This window comes from Notamacropus eugenii, chromosome 6, assembly GCF_028372415.1.
Source record: "Notamacropus eugenii isolate mMacEug1 chromosome 6, mMacEug1.pri_v2, whole genome shotgun sequence".
Taxonomy (NCBI): Eukaryota; Metazoa; Chordata; class Mammalia; order Diprotodontia; family Macropodidae; genus Notamacropus; species Notamacropus eugenii.
Window position 1 is genome coordinate 236,509,619 of NC_092877.1, and position 15,894 is coordinate 236,525,512.

Consider the following 15,894-nt stretch of genomic DNA (forward strand, 5'->3'; position numbering starts at 1 on the left):
ATAATTAATAAGTAGAAGATCTGGGATTAAAAACTTTTCATGTGATTCTTAGTCCAATATTCCTCTACTACTTCTAAATACAGGAAATACATGTATGAGTTTTATTATACCTATATAATCTAGGTGGTGTAGGAATTAGAGTTCTGGACTTGGAAAATGGAAGAACTGGATTTGAATTCTACCTCAGACAGCTGTGTGACCCAAATAAAGTCTCTTAGAAATGGACCCCAGTCTAACATTAGAAAGAGTTCTACTTTTGTGTGTTTTTATTTTCAAATTTACTACGATGTGTGTTATAGGGGAGACCTGACTTAAGCCAGTCTGACAATTTAGAACCCTAATTAGAACAAAAGTAGAAGCTGGTAGATCACCTAACAGGAAACAAGGAGGAAAGGATATTTAGCAAAGATACCACATTCAGTCAGCTGAGAACAACTTCCCCGTTTCTGGGTAGGCTATGCTGTTCTAACCTTTTCTACTTATTCCACTAAAAAGAACTTTAGTTACCACGGAAAAATTAAATCTGGAAGATAGATTCAATACTTTTTGTCAAAAAACAAAAACAAAACCAAAAAACAAAACACCTAATTTAGCCCACATGGCAGATATTGCTGCTACTAAAACATGATATGTAGAAATCCTGGAAGGGAGACAGTTTGGAGATTAACATATAATGATACTCTGTAGGAAGAACCAGAAGTATTTTATGTGAATAAAAAGCCCATTTCTTATTCCATGTGAAATAACTGCATGGTGCTGCAATCATGAAAGGAAGCACATTTCCTAAGACTTGTCCAGATCCCATTACTGAGGACACTTTCAAAGTTCTTAAACTCATTTCCAGTTGATTATGCACTAATTGGCATGGTTAGTTTTATGCTGACAATTGATTTTTCTAGGTGAATTGGTCTATAGTGAAGTCAATCTCTTCTCCCACAATTCCCCCAAATGTAATCTTCCATTGAATCTATCCAGACAAACGAATTGTTAAATTAGATAACCACTTCAGGTTATTGAAGGCATTTCCAATATATTTTTCTTTCTGCACCAAAAGGTAACTACACGCATATTGGTCTTTTCCATTAATTGTGCATATGGTCACGTGAAGTGTCAGTAATTTAAGCATATACAGTAAGAATCCCTGAACATTTTCTGAGGAAGAATGCAACAGAACATGCTAAGAGAAGGAAGGGAAAAGAATTAGGTTGTGGAACACAAGCTTGATGGCTTCACTGTAAGGCAATTGTTGATCTCTGTCCAAACAAATCAGAGTAAGATTGACCATTGATCATTCCCTGTTAAAAGATACACACACATGTGCTTGTTTATGTATATGCACATACAGTTTTTTCAACAGATATTCCCTGTTGTGGTATAAGGTGAAGGGTTTTAGAGACAGAAGTAGCAGTTTTAGAGATAGCTTGAAACATGTAGCAGACAGAATGTTTCAGATATCCTATTCATTTTTTTACAGTTGGTTAATCCATCTCTCCTTTGACATTTCTTCTAAGAAAACCCACTCGTTTTAATATAAAACCTGCCCTTAGTCTATCCACTTAAAAAGCTGACTCATTGGGCTACCCCATATATCCAACATCATAGCAACAGAATGACTGAGGTGGTAATAAGGTTTTTCTACTAAGTATCAAGGGCTATTTCAATATCAACCAAACAACAAGGGATAAATATCATAAAGGCTATGAAAATATCTATCAACTTTAGGGTTTCCAAGATTGAAAATATAAACTGCTCTTCCTAAACTTAGAAATTTCTTGTAAAAAAATGTACTTCTATAAACGAACCTCTGTGTGTATCTCTGTTTCTTTATCTCTCTGTCTTTCTGCCTCTGTCTGTCTCTGACTCTCTCTCCCCTTCTATTTTTACTGCCTCCCCCATAGCTCAGTCCCATAGTAATGAAAGATTTTCCAGGAAATAATAATATGTTTTAGTTTTACATAGGAAATTATGAATCCATGGTAAAGAAAATATTATTTAAAAGCCCTAGCTTTTACTAAAAATCAAAACTCCTTTTTTAACGCTAAAAAAAGGAAACCTCTCAGCTAGATGCTTGCTTATATTACTTTTCTACAGATGAGAGGCAGGTAAAGTGATTATATGTCCTTGGTCATTAACTGCTCTACTATTTGGATCTCACAACGGCTCAGCAGTGAGAAGGATGTTAACATCTGACAATGCTTCACTTGAAAACAATCACTGTTATACAATATTAAAGACAAATGACTAGATAAATGTTACTTTTCTGTTGACAACTTAGCCCCAAGCACATTTTGTTAAGATGAACAGTGAGAAGTTTCAGAATCAGTTTGTCTGGAGAATATCTTAATGAAAATGGGTAATTTAGAGAGTAGTACTACACAGTTAGATGCATTAAAAGACATGAAGGGTTATTTTCAGAATCATCATCAGATGGTGATGATCACTAGAGGATGATTTAATTTGAAGTAAATATCTAAGAACATCAAGATTTTCCTTTTGTCAGAAATTATGGTGGTGGTGACCTGAACAAAAAATTCTACATTACTATCTCTACCCCATAGATTTTAATCATCTAATCATGGGTCGGTTTATAGGTAGCATTTAATTCTTCAGGCATGGGCTTGATATTACGATACAATAAACTCAAAAAACAGCAAAAAAACTCACAGTGATTTGACTAATGTTTGCGGATGAGTATTAATAATCTCTAGCATTTACAATTCACTTGAAAATTTGCATTGCATTTTACAAATATTATCACTTTATAGCTTCAAAAGAATTTATGGAATATGACTGCTTTTATTATCCACATTTTACAGATGAGGAAACTGAGGCGGTATGAATTCAAAACTTACCCTGAATCACACAGTTAAGAAATATCTGAGGAGAATTTGAACTCAGACCCTCCTGATTCTAGGTTGAGTGTTCTTTCCACTGCCCAGCCTAACTGCCTACGAAGGGCAGAAAACCATGCAAACATTGAGCAGACAGGGACCTTAGAAGTCATCCTAGTCCAGTCTCCTTGTTTTAGAGAAATACACTGATGCCTAAAAAATTAGCTGACCTATCAATCCATAGTCTCAGAGGTAGAAAGTACTGAGTTGAAGCCAGATTCTCTAATTCCAAATTCAGCAATTTTTCTACCAGGCAGTGACTGTCTAACCTTTTGCATGAAAGGAGAATGTCTGTGGGTCACTCTTCTTCCTATGATGATGGGTCAGCACGCAGGAGAAATTATGTATTCTTTTAATATCTTTTGAAGAACAAAGTTGTAAGTCTCCAAGATACTCCTTATGTCATAATCACTAATATCATTCATTCTTTAGAACAGGAATATAGGATTGTTCACAGACAAAAATATTAAGCTTGGTTTTGGCTTTACATCCTAGGGGACATATCTTCCATCTTTCAGCAACTAATTATATTTTAGATTCTTTTTTCAGCTAGCATGGATTTACTTTCCAGTCCCCATTAATCTCAGCTTAGGACCTTCTGTGCTTTCATTGGCCTATACTCCTTGGGCAACTCCTCTCTTCCCCTGCCTTCTCCTCTCCCGTCCCCTTCCCTCTTCTCTCTTTACTCCTCTTCTCCTCTTTTCTCCTTTCTTCCCCTGCCCTATCCTGTCTTCTCTTCTCAGAACTCAGAAAGACCTTAGTTTAAAAAGATCAAGGTCTCTCATTGCATCAGGGACATCTCCAGTCATCCCAATCTCTATCTTGCCACTGGATTCATGTACGTCCAGAGGAGAAAGTGAGGCTGGTGACCTTACACAGTCCTGCCTCACTTAGATCAACTCACTTGCAAGTCACAGCTGTCATGATCCTCTTTGAGAACAAAAGACACCCCATACCTGAGACCTTTTCACTGGAGTCTCAAATCTTACTTTCTCCAGATTTTGGCCCATCAGATCATTCCTACACCAAAAGATAAATACATACATACATACATATATATTTAATACATGTATTCATGATTTTATTAATTCTCTATGGTCATTTGGGGTTAATATTCAAAACATTATAAAGTGGGACTCCCTAACATTTTAGGAAGGATACACACACACACACACACACACACACACACACACACACACACACACACACGGATGAAGACACCTAAGGTACTATATAGTATCGACTAAACGACCTAATGAATCCATCTCTGACTTAGGCTGATCTTTCTCCTTCTAGCTCTAGCTCACACATTTTGCTATTCAAATATGTTGTTCTCTCATAGTTATTTCTTTTTCTTTAACAGAAGACTACAGTCTCCTTGAGATCAGAGACCATGTTACTAGTTTTGTTTTCCTTTCGATGACTGCCACAACGTTAGGCACTTAGTAAGAATTTATTGAATTGCATTTTTGAATAGCAATGGATAAGTTAAGGGGCACGTTTTTAATACTAGTCTTCAGAAGTCAATATTGCTCCCTAGTCTTCACTATTCCCCACTATATTATTGATCCTGTTCAATACATTAGTAACTTGGACGGTAGAAATTTCAGTATGGGCTTGTAGGAGGAAAGAGTCGTGGTGGATTCATGAAGAGAAATTCTCTGGGTTTGTGCCACCTTCAAATTAAAGAATGGAAATAGTCCTTTACAAGTTAGTCTGGTTGTGTAGGTCCACATAAACACTGCTTCATCTCTGGTTCCCTCATTGGCCTCTAGTTTTCCTTTGGCCAAAGAAAAGAACCTAATGCTTTTTTTTTCTCTTAACTATTTCTTTTCCATTCATTGGCTAACCCATTCATTCCCTTTTCCCATATCAAATATTACTCTATCACTTCTAACAAGATGACCCCCTAAATCTATATTTCTAACCCTGACCACTCGCTATTTTACATATTAAACTACCTATTGAATAGGTCCATTGGATATCTTATTCTCACTTCAAGCTTAAAATTTCCCAACCAAAATCATATTCTAAATTCCTTTAGTTGGTACTTACCTTTCAAAATCTAGATCCAGCATTACTGTACATTAATCCGCTTTATACTCTCTACTTTTCAGCCTCCTTGTTGTATCCTGTGTACTATATTTGATCTCCTGTCTCCATGTCTTTTAAAATATTGTTCCCCCATCCCAAGAATGTACTTTCTTCTCAGTTTCACCTCTTAGAATGCTTAATATTCCTTAAGTCTGAGCTCAAGGATTTCAAAAGACCTTTATTAGCTATTAGTATCCTTTTCCTTATATTACTTTGGATATATTTTAAATTTACTTACAAATGTAAATGTGGTCTTCTTTCTTTAAAAATCAAAACAAAGTAACACAAGCTTCTTGAAGACAGAGACTGCTTCATTTTTGCCTTGGTAACCCCGGAACCTAGCTATATCATATTGCTTGGAACAGAGTAGACATTTTATAAAAAAAAACTTTGTTGAATTAATGAATAAATAAATTTTCTTATAGCCCCAATATCATCATCATTCTCCCAGTCACACGAAGTAGAAATATCAATCATATTTTTGTCTTTCCTATCTTTTACCCTTCATATCCATTCATTGTCCAAGTTTTAATGGTTCAGTTTCTCCAATGTCTCCTCAATCATCCCTATCCTAATTCAAATCTTCATTACCTCTCTCCCATATTGCTATAATAATCTAACTGGTCTCGCTGACTACCTTTTCTCCTCCCCGATATCCATCTGATACAACAATGCCAGAGTAGTCTTCATAATGCATAGTTCTGCATCATTATCTCACTCAGAATCCTTCAAGGCCATCCCACTGCCCAGCAGATCCTCAGCCTGTGATTCAACACCACCGCCAGTTTGACTCCTACCTCTCTTTCAAGTTATATCTCACGTTACTGAAGGCTCAACTGGACTACAAAATATTTCCTGAATCCTTATATGTTTACATACCATATTTGCTCACCCTATTTCCTCTCAAGTCTCTGGTGAAATCCGTGAAATGTTTCAAGGCCCAGCTCACATCATATCTTCCTCATAAATGTTTCTTTTGTCCTAACAGGTATGTGATTTCTGACGTTTCTTGGGGTTATGGGCCAGATTTCTTCCTCCCTGCTTCCTTCCTTTTCTCCTTCCCTCCCTCCTTCCTTCCTTCCCTTTCCCAAAACCTTAAACCCAATTCCCTCTGAAGCCCATACATTGCTCAACAATAGGTCCCTGCCTAAACTCCACTTGAGGACTCTTTTTTGGGACACTCCTGGCTTCAGAGTGATTATCAACAGTAACAGCTGCTCTTTTCTTCCCAGCTCCAATTACTTTTTTTCCTTTATTTTGCTCATTAAAGGGGCCATTCCCTATTTACTTCTTAAAGAGGTCTATTCACTGAATGGGCATTACCTCACTCTAAGTGAGTACCTGAATAGGCCAAGGTCTCCTAGTGCATCCTGGATCATCTCCAGTCATCCTCATGAATATCTGGTCACTGGATTCAGATGGCTCAAGAGGAGAAGTGAGACTGGTGACCTGCATGGCCCTCCCTCACTCAAAACAAAGTCAAGTAAAAGTCAGGTCATCATTTCTCTGATGTCATGGTCTTCTTGGAAAATGAAGGACAAACATAGACAGACAGACGTGTTCTCATTTATATTAGGTGTTCATGCATTTCCCTCCGCTAAAGTTCTGTTTTAATGCTTTATCATAACATGGAGGTGAATTGAGACTCTCAAAAACTATGCCAGAAGAGTAGAAGTTCTTGGAGGCTTTATCAAGTTGGAAAGCACCAAGCAGAAGGCCAACGGCACACCATGTTCATTGTCTAAGAAATATCTTAGTTAAGCTCAGAGAGTCTGAGTGATTAGAGGTGATTTAATTTTTGGTCACATGGACTGTCAAAAAACATCTACTACTTTATAGAAAGACTGCTATTTCCATAGAGAGGTAAGGACAGAGAAAATAGAATTAGGTAGAGAGAAGACAATCGACTTAATTTAGGATTGCATTGGTATATAAAACTCCTGGGTGAGGAAACTTTCTCTATCAATGCAGGTTGATATCTTCTCTGAAATTTATAGTCTGAAAGATACATACAACACCTAAATATTAAGTGAATTGTCCAGGGTAGCACAATTAGCATGAATCCCCCTGGTTTTGAGGTTAGCTCTCTACTATGCACAATCTACAGAGGTATACAGTTGGATGTGTTTGCTTGTTTTTTTTTTTTTTATGACATAACCTTGAAGAACTGAAATTTTGGAGTGTGCATGACCCATATTTCATACTAGAATGTAAGTTTCCTGAGGGATGGGATTGTATCCTATTCATTTTTTGTATAGCTAGCATTTTACATACAGTGGATGATTAACCAATGCTTTTTTAATTTGTCAAAGAGAATTAGGGAGAGTTTTCTTCTTCATTATACAAGTATGGAATGACAGTATTCCATGACACTCCTGGAAGAAATGAGTCTAGTACCACTTACAAATTCATTTAATGCTAACATCTGAAAATGATTAGGTGGGTTTGACACCAAAATGAGACTGACATCAAAATGACTTGTAGCTTATATTTTAATATGTGCCCTTACTATCCCTTCTTCTGTAACCCTCACTCTTGCAAACAAATAATGCAGCCTTACAGACAGAAAGTGAATTTTGTGAGCCTTTTGGGCACTATCATTAGGGAGGATCCCTTTAACTGCGCTTTGATGCAGGGAAGTACAACAGTCATCAGCTCTAGGGCTTGGAACAAATTTTGTCAGCAGTGAGAGCCCCTTTACAACCACAAATTCTTATTGAAACTGGGCAGAGCTGCCAGAGGGCACCAAAGGGACTTGTGTTTTAGCAATACCTCACTAGGAATAAATTGGTTTCCGTTAACCTCTACAATGAATATATTTCCAATCTAATCATGCCAGTAGAAATTAAAAGAGAAAATCCTCCAGGAAAACATTTTATGTTAAACCACAGTTAAGTCCTACACTATGTTCACTCTACATAGCTAGAAAGACATAATTAAACCCCAGTTCTCTGAACCACAAGTTGGAGATGCAAACCCACATTACAATGCGAAGTAATTCAGAATGAAATGAGTATGGTTACTCATAACAAGAGGAACAAATGTAGGTTGTGTATATATGATGTATGTGTGTGTGTGTGTGTGTGTGTGTGTGTGTGTGTACTTCTCTCTCAGATACTTTGAGGGATTTCTATTTTGAACCCCACATAGAAAGAAGGTAAGATGGGCTAAATTGTGAGCAAGTTATTATCTTCCTTCTCCCTAAGGGTAAAGGTGGCTGTCTACCCTGTTTGTATTTCTTCAGTTTGGTGTGGGTCTATCCCATTCAGAATGCACTTTGTTAGCTCTATGTGGTACCTCTCCTCCCATTTTGGGAGGTCTACCTGTATCATTAATACCATTTGTTAGCCATGAACTAGAGGCCAACAGAGTCCTGATGCTAATGGTGATTTGGCATCATTAGTTGAAAAGCTTCTTTGAGCAGCGGCAAAAATGCAGGGTCACCCATTCAACATCTACCCCCATGGGAGCTCCAGGTGAAAGGACACTATAAGCAGATTGGTTCAAAGAATCCTTCAGTTGTAAAGCATTATGCTTTGAAACTGCCAGGGATTGTGAAACACACTTAGAAAACTAGTTGTAAGAAATGACTTTTTCCAGCAGAAAATAAGAAAAGATTATGCAAATGGTAGCATGGATTTCTCACAGACACATGCGTGTATTGCCAAAAGGGACTATAAAGATCTTCTAGCCCAACCCTCTCATTTTATAAAAGACAAAGCTGAGTCTTAGAGAGTGAGATCATTGCCCTGGGTCACACAGCATTTAAAGAGTCTAGATTCCACCCCAGGTCCTCTACTTCTATATATACCATTCTTTCCAATTCATCCCACTACTTCCATTTTGCTATAAACAAAAACCAAACCAAACTAGAACCTTCAAAGTCAGAGAACTTGGGTTCAAATCACTGCACTGATTCCTCCATATGACCTATCATTTAACTTTTCTGCATCTCTGCTTGCTCAATTATAAAATGGGGATGAGGGGAAATTGTACTAGGTAAACTGTGAGGTCTATTTCATTTATAAATATATGATCTTCTGATACAAAAACCAAACCAAACCAGGTTTTACTTTAAAAAAGTGAAGTGGAAAAACATTCATAATTTGGGGTATAAAATGAAGAACCCATTAGAAAATCCCTCCTATCAGGTCTCCTAACTATTCAACATTATAGACTGTCACTAAAATGAGGAATAACATTTGATTTTGGCTAATAGAATTTAATAATTTGGCAAAACTGGCACCCACATCATTGATATTATTCAAACACTGAGGAAACATATGGATAAGTTATGTTTTCTTTCCTAACAACATAAGTGAAAAGCAAGCCTAACATAAAATGAAGCCTTGACATTTTTAGTATGAGGCAGAATTATTCATAAACAATAACTTTTATTCTATAACTTATTTTCTATAGAGGTTATATGCGTACATATATGTATGTATACAGTATACACATGTAGATGTGTAGACATGTGTGCATATCACTATGTACACATATACACAGGAATATGTACACATATATCTACAGACACACATATATACACATACAAGTTTGTATGTGTGGATATACACATACACATGAATGTAAACATATGCATATACATATGTGTTTGCATGTATGTATATACATATATTTGTTCAAAAATCAGCAGCACAGGAAATAAATGCCTCAAAATTATACCTATTTCTAACTTTTTAAGCTTACTTTTTAAAAATAAATGCAACTGCAAACTTCAAAGTCTCGAGTGCAACAAAGAAGGTGACTTTGGCAGCTTCCTTTTTTCTCATATGTGTTATCCTCAATCGCTGATGAGAGTAAGGACAGGACTTCACATGTCTAGAGGATCAAGGTTTATCCAGGGATTCCTATCATTGATTATAATGCTGAGGAGTTATCTTGAAACTCTCAGGTACAGAAGGTCCTAGCATTAGGCTAACTTTTCACTTTCATAATCCATATGCAAAACACTGAACTAAATAATTAGCAATAACATAGGCACACTTATTTCATGCAGTTTCATAATTTCAAGAGGGAGTAACACACATATCAAGCTATAGCATTAATTAAAAGAATCAAGCCTAATTTCATCATTATTTGTATTGATCATTTTAATGCGTGGGCATCAACAGCTCCTGGTTATCTCCAAAGGAAAGTTTACTTACCTGAATAATGTGCTTCAGTTTATCAATAATTTGGTTTATGACAGGATCAGTCCCTTTAACTTTCACTTCTGGATTTCCAGACTGGGCTTTTATTCCATTTCCAACCACACGATGAGTATAGCTAAGGAAGAGAAAGAAATACATCATTTAAAATATATATCATGAGAATTATTTGTGACTGCTATTTAAGGCATATCCAGTGTGATATTTCATTGTCATTTTAATAAAATTTCATTCAGTACATTTTTATGTAAGGTAATAGTTTTGCTTTGAAAAGTATATTTCATAAAACAATTTTCAAATTCTCTTCTTTTCTTTGAAGCACCATTTCCATAAATATAAGAATTACATCTAGAATTGTTTCTGAAATTGGTAATTTTTCTGTTAAAAATGAAGATCAGTTTTTACCAATGCAGCATATCTTTTGAAGTAGATAAGTTGAGACAATATTGTCATGAAGATATACAACACTTATAAAATTATTTCTATCTTAACGGGGAAGAATATGATTGCAGAGTTTTAATAATGTTTTTGGTAGAATAAACAATCTGAATATGAGAATGATAATTAGTAACTTAAAGTTCAGAACCTTAGTGTAGAAATAACTCTGCTATTCGTTTGTTATGCAGTCCTAGGCAAGATGTTTCTGCTTTCTGGGCCTTAGTTGTCGTTTTTTTGTTTTGCTTTGTTTTTATTTGTAAATTGAGGATATTAAAAAAATATATTTAAAATCCCAAGTGGCCTTTATGCTATAAGTAGCCACATGTTCCCCATCCCTGTTATGAGTCTATCATTCTATTTGTTTTCTACAAATTGAATTTTATGTTAAAAATCCTGATTGAGAGGAATAATTATTACTATAATAATTCCTAATGCACTGGAAAATATTAATATAACATTAGCATTTCATTAAACTTTCTGTAGGCTTGTCTAGCTGGGCATATATTTTAATCTATATTGTATTTAATAATCTATCTATATATAATCTATATCTTATAGATTAGATAGATATAGATTATAGATATATAGATTATATATAGATATGGATTATTATAATATATAATCTATATTTTAATCTATTATTTAATAATAGGAATTTTAAAAATTTATCTTATATAATGCCAATTACTTGATGAACATAAGTAAGTTTAAGTGTCATGTATAAAATAATTCACAAAAGTAATATGACTATATGAAGCAAATTCATGAACACATTAAAAATAGCTGACTAGAACATCTACAAAAGCATGATCCATCAGTACTTATGACTGGTTGCAAACAGCAAAAGTTTTGTATACAAAGAAAACGTGTTTTTCATCAATCTCAACCTTGAACAATTTTGGGATATCTTCACATTAAAAATTAGGGAATTTATATAAAGTTGTTTAAAAAAATTATGTAGGCACCACCCTGGCAAAATTTTAATACCCATATAATCTTAACTCAGTTAACAATCAGCAAGAATTTTATCAGCATCACTATCACTGTCATCAATGATACCATGACCCCCAAATATTCTTGGAGACCTTAGCACATTTAAGAAGTATTAAGGTGCTGAGAGGAAAAAGAAGCCTAAGACACAATTTTTGCCTTTACAAATTTGTAAACATGTTTTGGGTTTGTGTATGTGTGTGCACACATATATACATATGTATGTGTGTGTATATACACATATACATAGAGAGTATATGCGTCTGTATACATATATGTGCATATACAAACATACATAGGGAGTATATATGTACATATATGTATGTGCCTATATATAGAAAAAAGTACATACTAATGTCAAATCAAAATTATAAATCAGTTTCCTAATTTTATTGCTAAATATTCCAATTTGCTACAAGTGAAAACATCCAAAAGCTGGAAAGGAAGGCTACAAAATTACAATAATCAATACTGGCTCAAAAAAGAGATATAAGAACACACACTTTTTCATTTTTTGCAGGTATGGAACACAGGAGATAATGTGAGACTTATCGTGTTGGTTGGTTTTGTTTACCTTTTTTCCCTTCTTTTTTTCCTTTGTTATAAAGATTGGATCTCTAGGAGAGGGTGAAGGAGGGATCTGTTATGAAATTAAGGCAGTGAAAAAAGAAAATGTATCTCTTTTTTTGAATAAGAAAGTAAGACAAACACAGTGTCACTTTCCACACAGCACAGAGATGACTGTCACTGAGCTTTAACTAAAATCCATTTGATATTAGTGGGAAACACTGATTTGACGTCCTAAAGATAATCTATTTTAATTTCAATTAAAAATTGAATAAATCTATGCCTAAGATACAATTATTTTAAGACCTGCACAATATATTTTATAATCTCTAGACTATATTAATTGGCAAAAATATGTATATTTTATTGGAGGATTTAGTATATAGACTGTAGCCCCAGTTCTACCTTTTGGTAGATAATTTTGGTCTACGAACTTGATTTCTTGACATCACCTGTAAATTGAAGCAAGTGGAGGATACCACCTTCATTTTATATACTGTAATTCTGAGTTGCTCTGATTAATGAGACAAGTGAAGAAATGTTGATTTACCCAGGATTCATCAAATGAAGTCATCACACCCAATGATTCTATATCAGAATAATCAATTATTTAAAATTTCACAGTTATATTTGTGTGAAGAACCCATAATTGGTCTCAACCACCTTTCCTAGTTTTATTTCATTTGAATAAAACAAAAAATAAATTGTCTTAATTAAGCCACCCATATATAGAATTGCTTTCCATATCCATGTAACATAATTACTATTACTATGCCTCTATATAGACAAAGTCCATCATCAAATAAGAATATCTTCCCCTTTCCAATAAAGTGGAGTATAAAACATGAAAATGGTCTAAATAAAATATCACCCACTAAAGATAATGTTTATCTTTCACATTTTCATTTTTTTAAAAAAATTTCTTAACATTCTTTTTTACACATCCACATATTCAACAACTGAATCGTTAGCAAATGTCTATGCAGACACACATTGGTATACTTTAACATGGGCTAAATGATTCTGTCAGCACTAAATGAGCAAATTGGAATCTTAGCATGATACAAAAATTCTTTCCCAATAGACTTTCATTTACATGCAAAATATATTTCTCAAATGGAAAGAAAAAAATATGATAGACACTCAGTTTGAGAGTTCTCTCATTACAAAGTTTTAATAAGTCATTAATCACTTTGGGGCCTTTTCCCCCTACTAATGTACAAGTAATGGATAAAACACAGTAAGGATTTCCACAGAGGTTTCATGACTTGAGAAAATGCTGTTCAGATTTCAATGAGAGGGAGAAAAAAAAATGAGAGAGAAAGACGAATTTCTTGTTAGAGAAGTAATAGACTCACCATCTGTGCTCATTTCTTCTATGTAGGCCTGGCAATGTATCACATCAGTTTAATAGGCATACTTGGTCCCAAAGTACTATTCATTTTCATCAGCACAGAAAAATGTACACACTGATATATTTGTATTCTATAAAAATATTTTAAAATGATGATTAACAATATTCCAGTTCATTCTGTGTTCAACATATGAATATTCATGTGATACACTAATAAATCTGTAGCTACGAATACTGCTAGGAAGTAGTTACTCTTGACTTCATTGAAATTTCCTGTTTGAAAATGAGGCTGCGTCCCATGAATTGACACTGATTTCACTTCACTTTGAATGTAATAGGATTTAGCTTTGAATTTATTCTAAAAGTGGGCTATTTTGAAGAGCACCTCTACAATTTCAGCAAAATACATCTGGACTTTGACATTGCAACTGGAATTCATTAAATATAGGCTAAACAGTACCTGTCTCAGATGATTTAGGTAAGCCTTTGGAACAGTCACTCTGGGAGAGTGTGTGAGTGGCTCACAATTGATGCCAGATGAGCCTCCCCCTACACAAAGAAAAAGGATGGTCTTTCTCTTTCATGTTCATTAAACCACTATTTCGATCTTTGTTGGAGGGTAAAGTTTGAGAGTGGGTGTTAGTTTTTCTAAGCCTAGATTTTGGTAATTTGGATTTGCTTTTTTATATCATTACCCTAGGTGGATGACAGACAGAAGACTGGATGCCATAAATACTCTTAAGATATTTAGCAGTCCCAACATTCCCTACCTATGACTTTATAAGACATTTCTTAAAATGTGTTTAAGTAAGTGCATGGCTCTCATGGATGCTAGCTGTATTCAGGGGTAGGCTTTCGTAGTATGCACATATCATGAAACACTTTTATAAGAGAGAACAATTCATTTAAACTATGTCAATGGTTTTGAGATTCTGGGTTATAACACAATGAACAAAATAATAAAAAAATGTTTTCTCAAACAATTTAGTACCTTTGGAATATTCTGTCTATACATAGCCTTTGAACAGTTTTTTTTTTCCCTCCTATACTTAAGGTTCTAATCTTGGAACTTTCAGGATAGAAAGAAGCCTATATGATTAATTTTATGTGCTAGATTTTATGGGGATAACATTTTATGATACGTTGGTCCAAAGACTGAGAAAATAGAAATATTTGTAAAATCAATTCAAAATGGCTAAACCTTTTGAGATTCAACCATCTCAGTTCATCTGTACGGTAACAGAACCATCCTTGTAAATTAATTTCTTCTTCATATGTTCTCATGCTAGATAGGAGATAATTTATGTTGAAAGCATAGCATTATGTATCTTGACTTAAACTAATGAGACCTAATGACAAAAATTAGTGAGGATGTTCTCCCTTTTTAAACTTTCAGTGTCCTAAATCTTATTAAGTTCATGTTGGGGAAACATTTGTTATACATGATGACAAATATCATGTCATTTTCCTCCACATGATGATATAATAATATCATAATTTGTCTATTGACAAACTGGAATGTTGAGCAAATGATGGCAACCTTTTCTGTCAGGCCAAACCAAGAAAGTAATTACATCCAGAGTTAGGATGGACAGACTCATTAAGTCACAGATTTTTAATAAGTCTTCAACCCCAGCCACTCATTTGGCAGGACAGCATTTTATGCCTGCCAATTTAACCAGGTGACCAAAGTCTGCAGCTCTGTGACAGTTTCTAAAGCCACCAGCTGTATGCTCTTGACGGAAGATATTTCCACATGTGCAACAAGCACTAAATCATGAGTCAAGATTGAAGACTTCCCTTATTCATTAACAGTAATGACTGGAACATAAACCCACCGTCTTGAAAAAAATAAAAAACCTGTTTCCTCAAGGGTAAGCATTCTCCACACCATGCCCCAGCTCAAATGCCCCTCCCCACCACTTCCGAGCTTCCCTTTATCTGCTGCTTCCCCTATTAAAATTTAGGTTCCTTGAGGGCAGGACTATCCTGCTTTCCTGCTTTCTCATATTGATATCTCCAGCACTAATCACAGGTTGTGGCACACACACTTTATTAGAATGTACTTAATAAATCCTTTAGCTATCCATCTAATGGTGTTCATGCTGTAAGGGAATGCATAGTATTTTCCTCCTTCACCTTAGACTACTTGAAAATTCCCAAGTTCGTTAATAGAAAAATAAGTGTTAGAATGAAATATTAATATTGGTTCATTCCACGGAAAAGTCCTAAGATCTAAGGGTTTGCATCATTTAAGCTAACAGTTTCAAAATTTAAATGGTGATCTGAATTCACATTACGAAACATAACCCCAAAGTGTTATGTCAACCCAGTTTTATCCATTCTCTCATTTTATTTCAAACATTGCAACCCTTTAAATAAATTTTAA

At 34.8% G+C, this 15,894-nt stretch overlaps 1 protein-coding gene across 4 annotated transcripts in view; it reads right to left on the reverse strand.

Moving 5' to 3' along the window:
* The window catches only part of GPC5 (glypican 5), a 2,038,323-nt gene that overhangs the window by 1,338,968 nt on the left and 683,461 nt on the right, over nucleotides 1-15,894 (reverse strand). For all 4 annotated transcript variants that reach the window (XM_072622122.1, XM_072622124.1, XM_072622123.1 and 1 more), the window contains exon 6: nucleotides 10,154-10,274. In XM_072622122.1, the coding sequence (XP_072478223.1) occupies nucleotides 10,154-10,274 (121 nt within the window). The remainder of the gene's footprint in view (nucleotides 1-10,153; nucleotides 10,275-15,894) is intronic.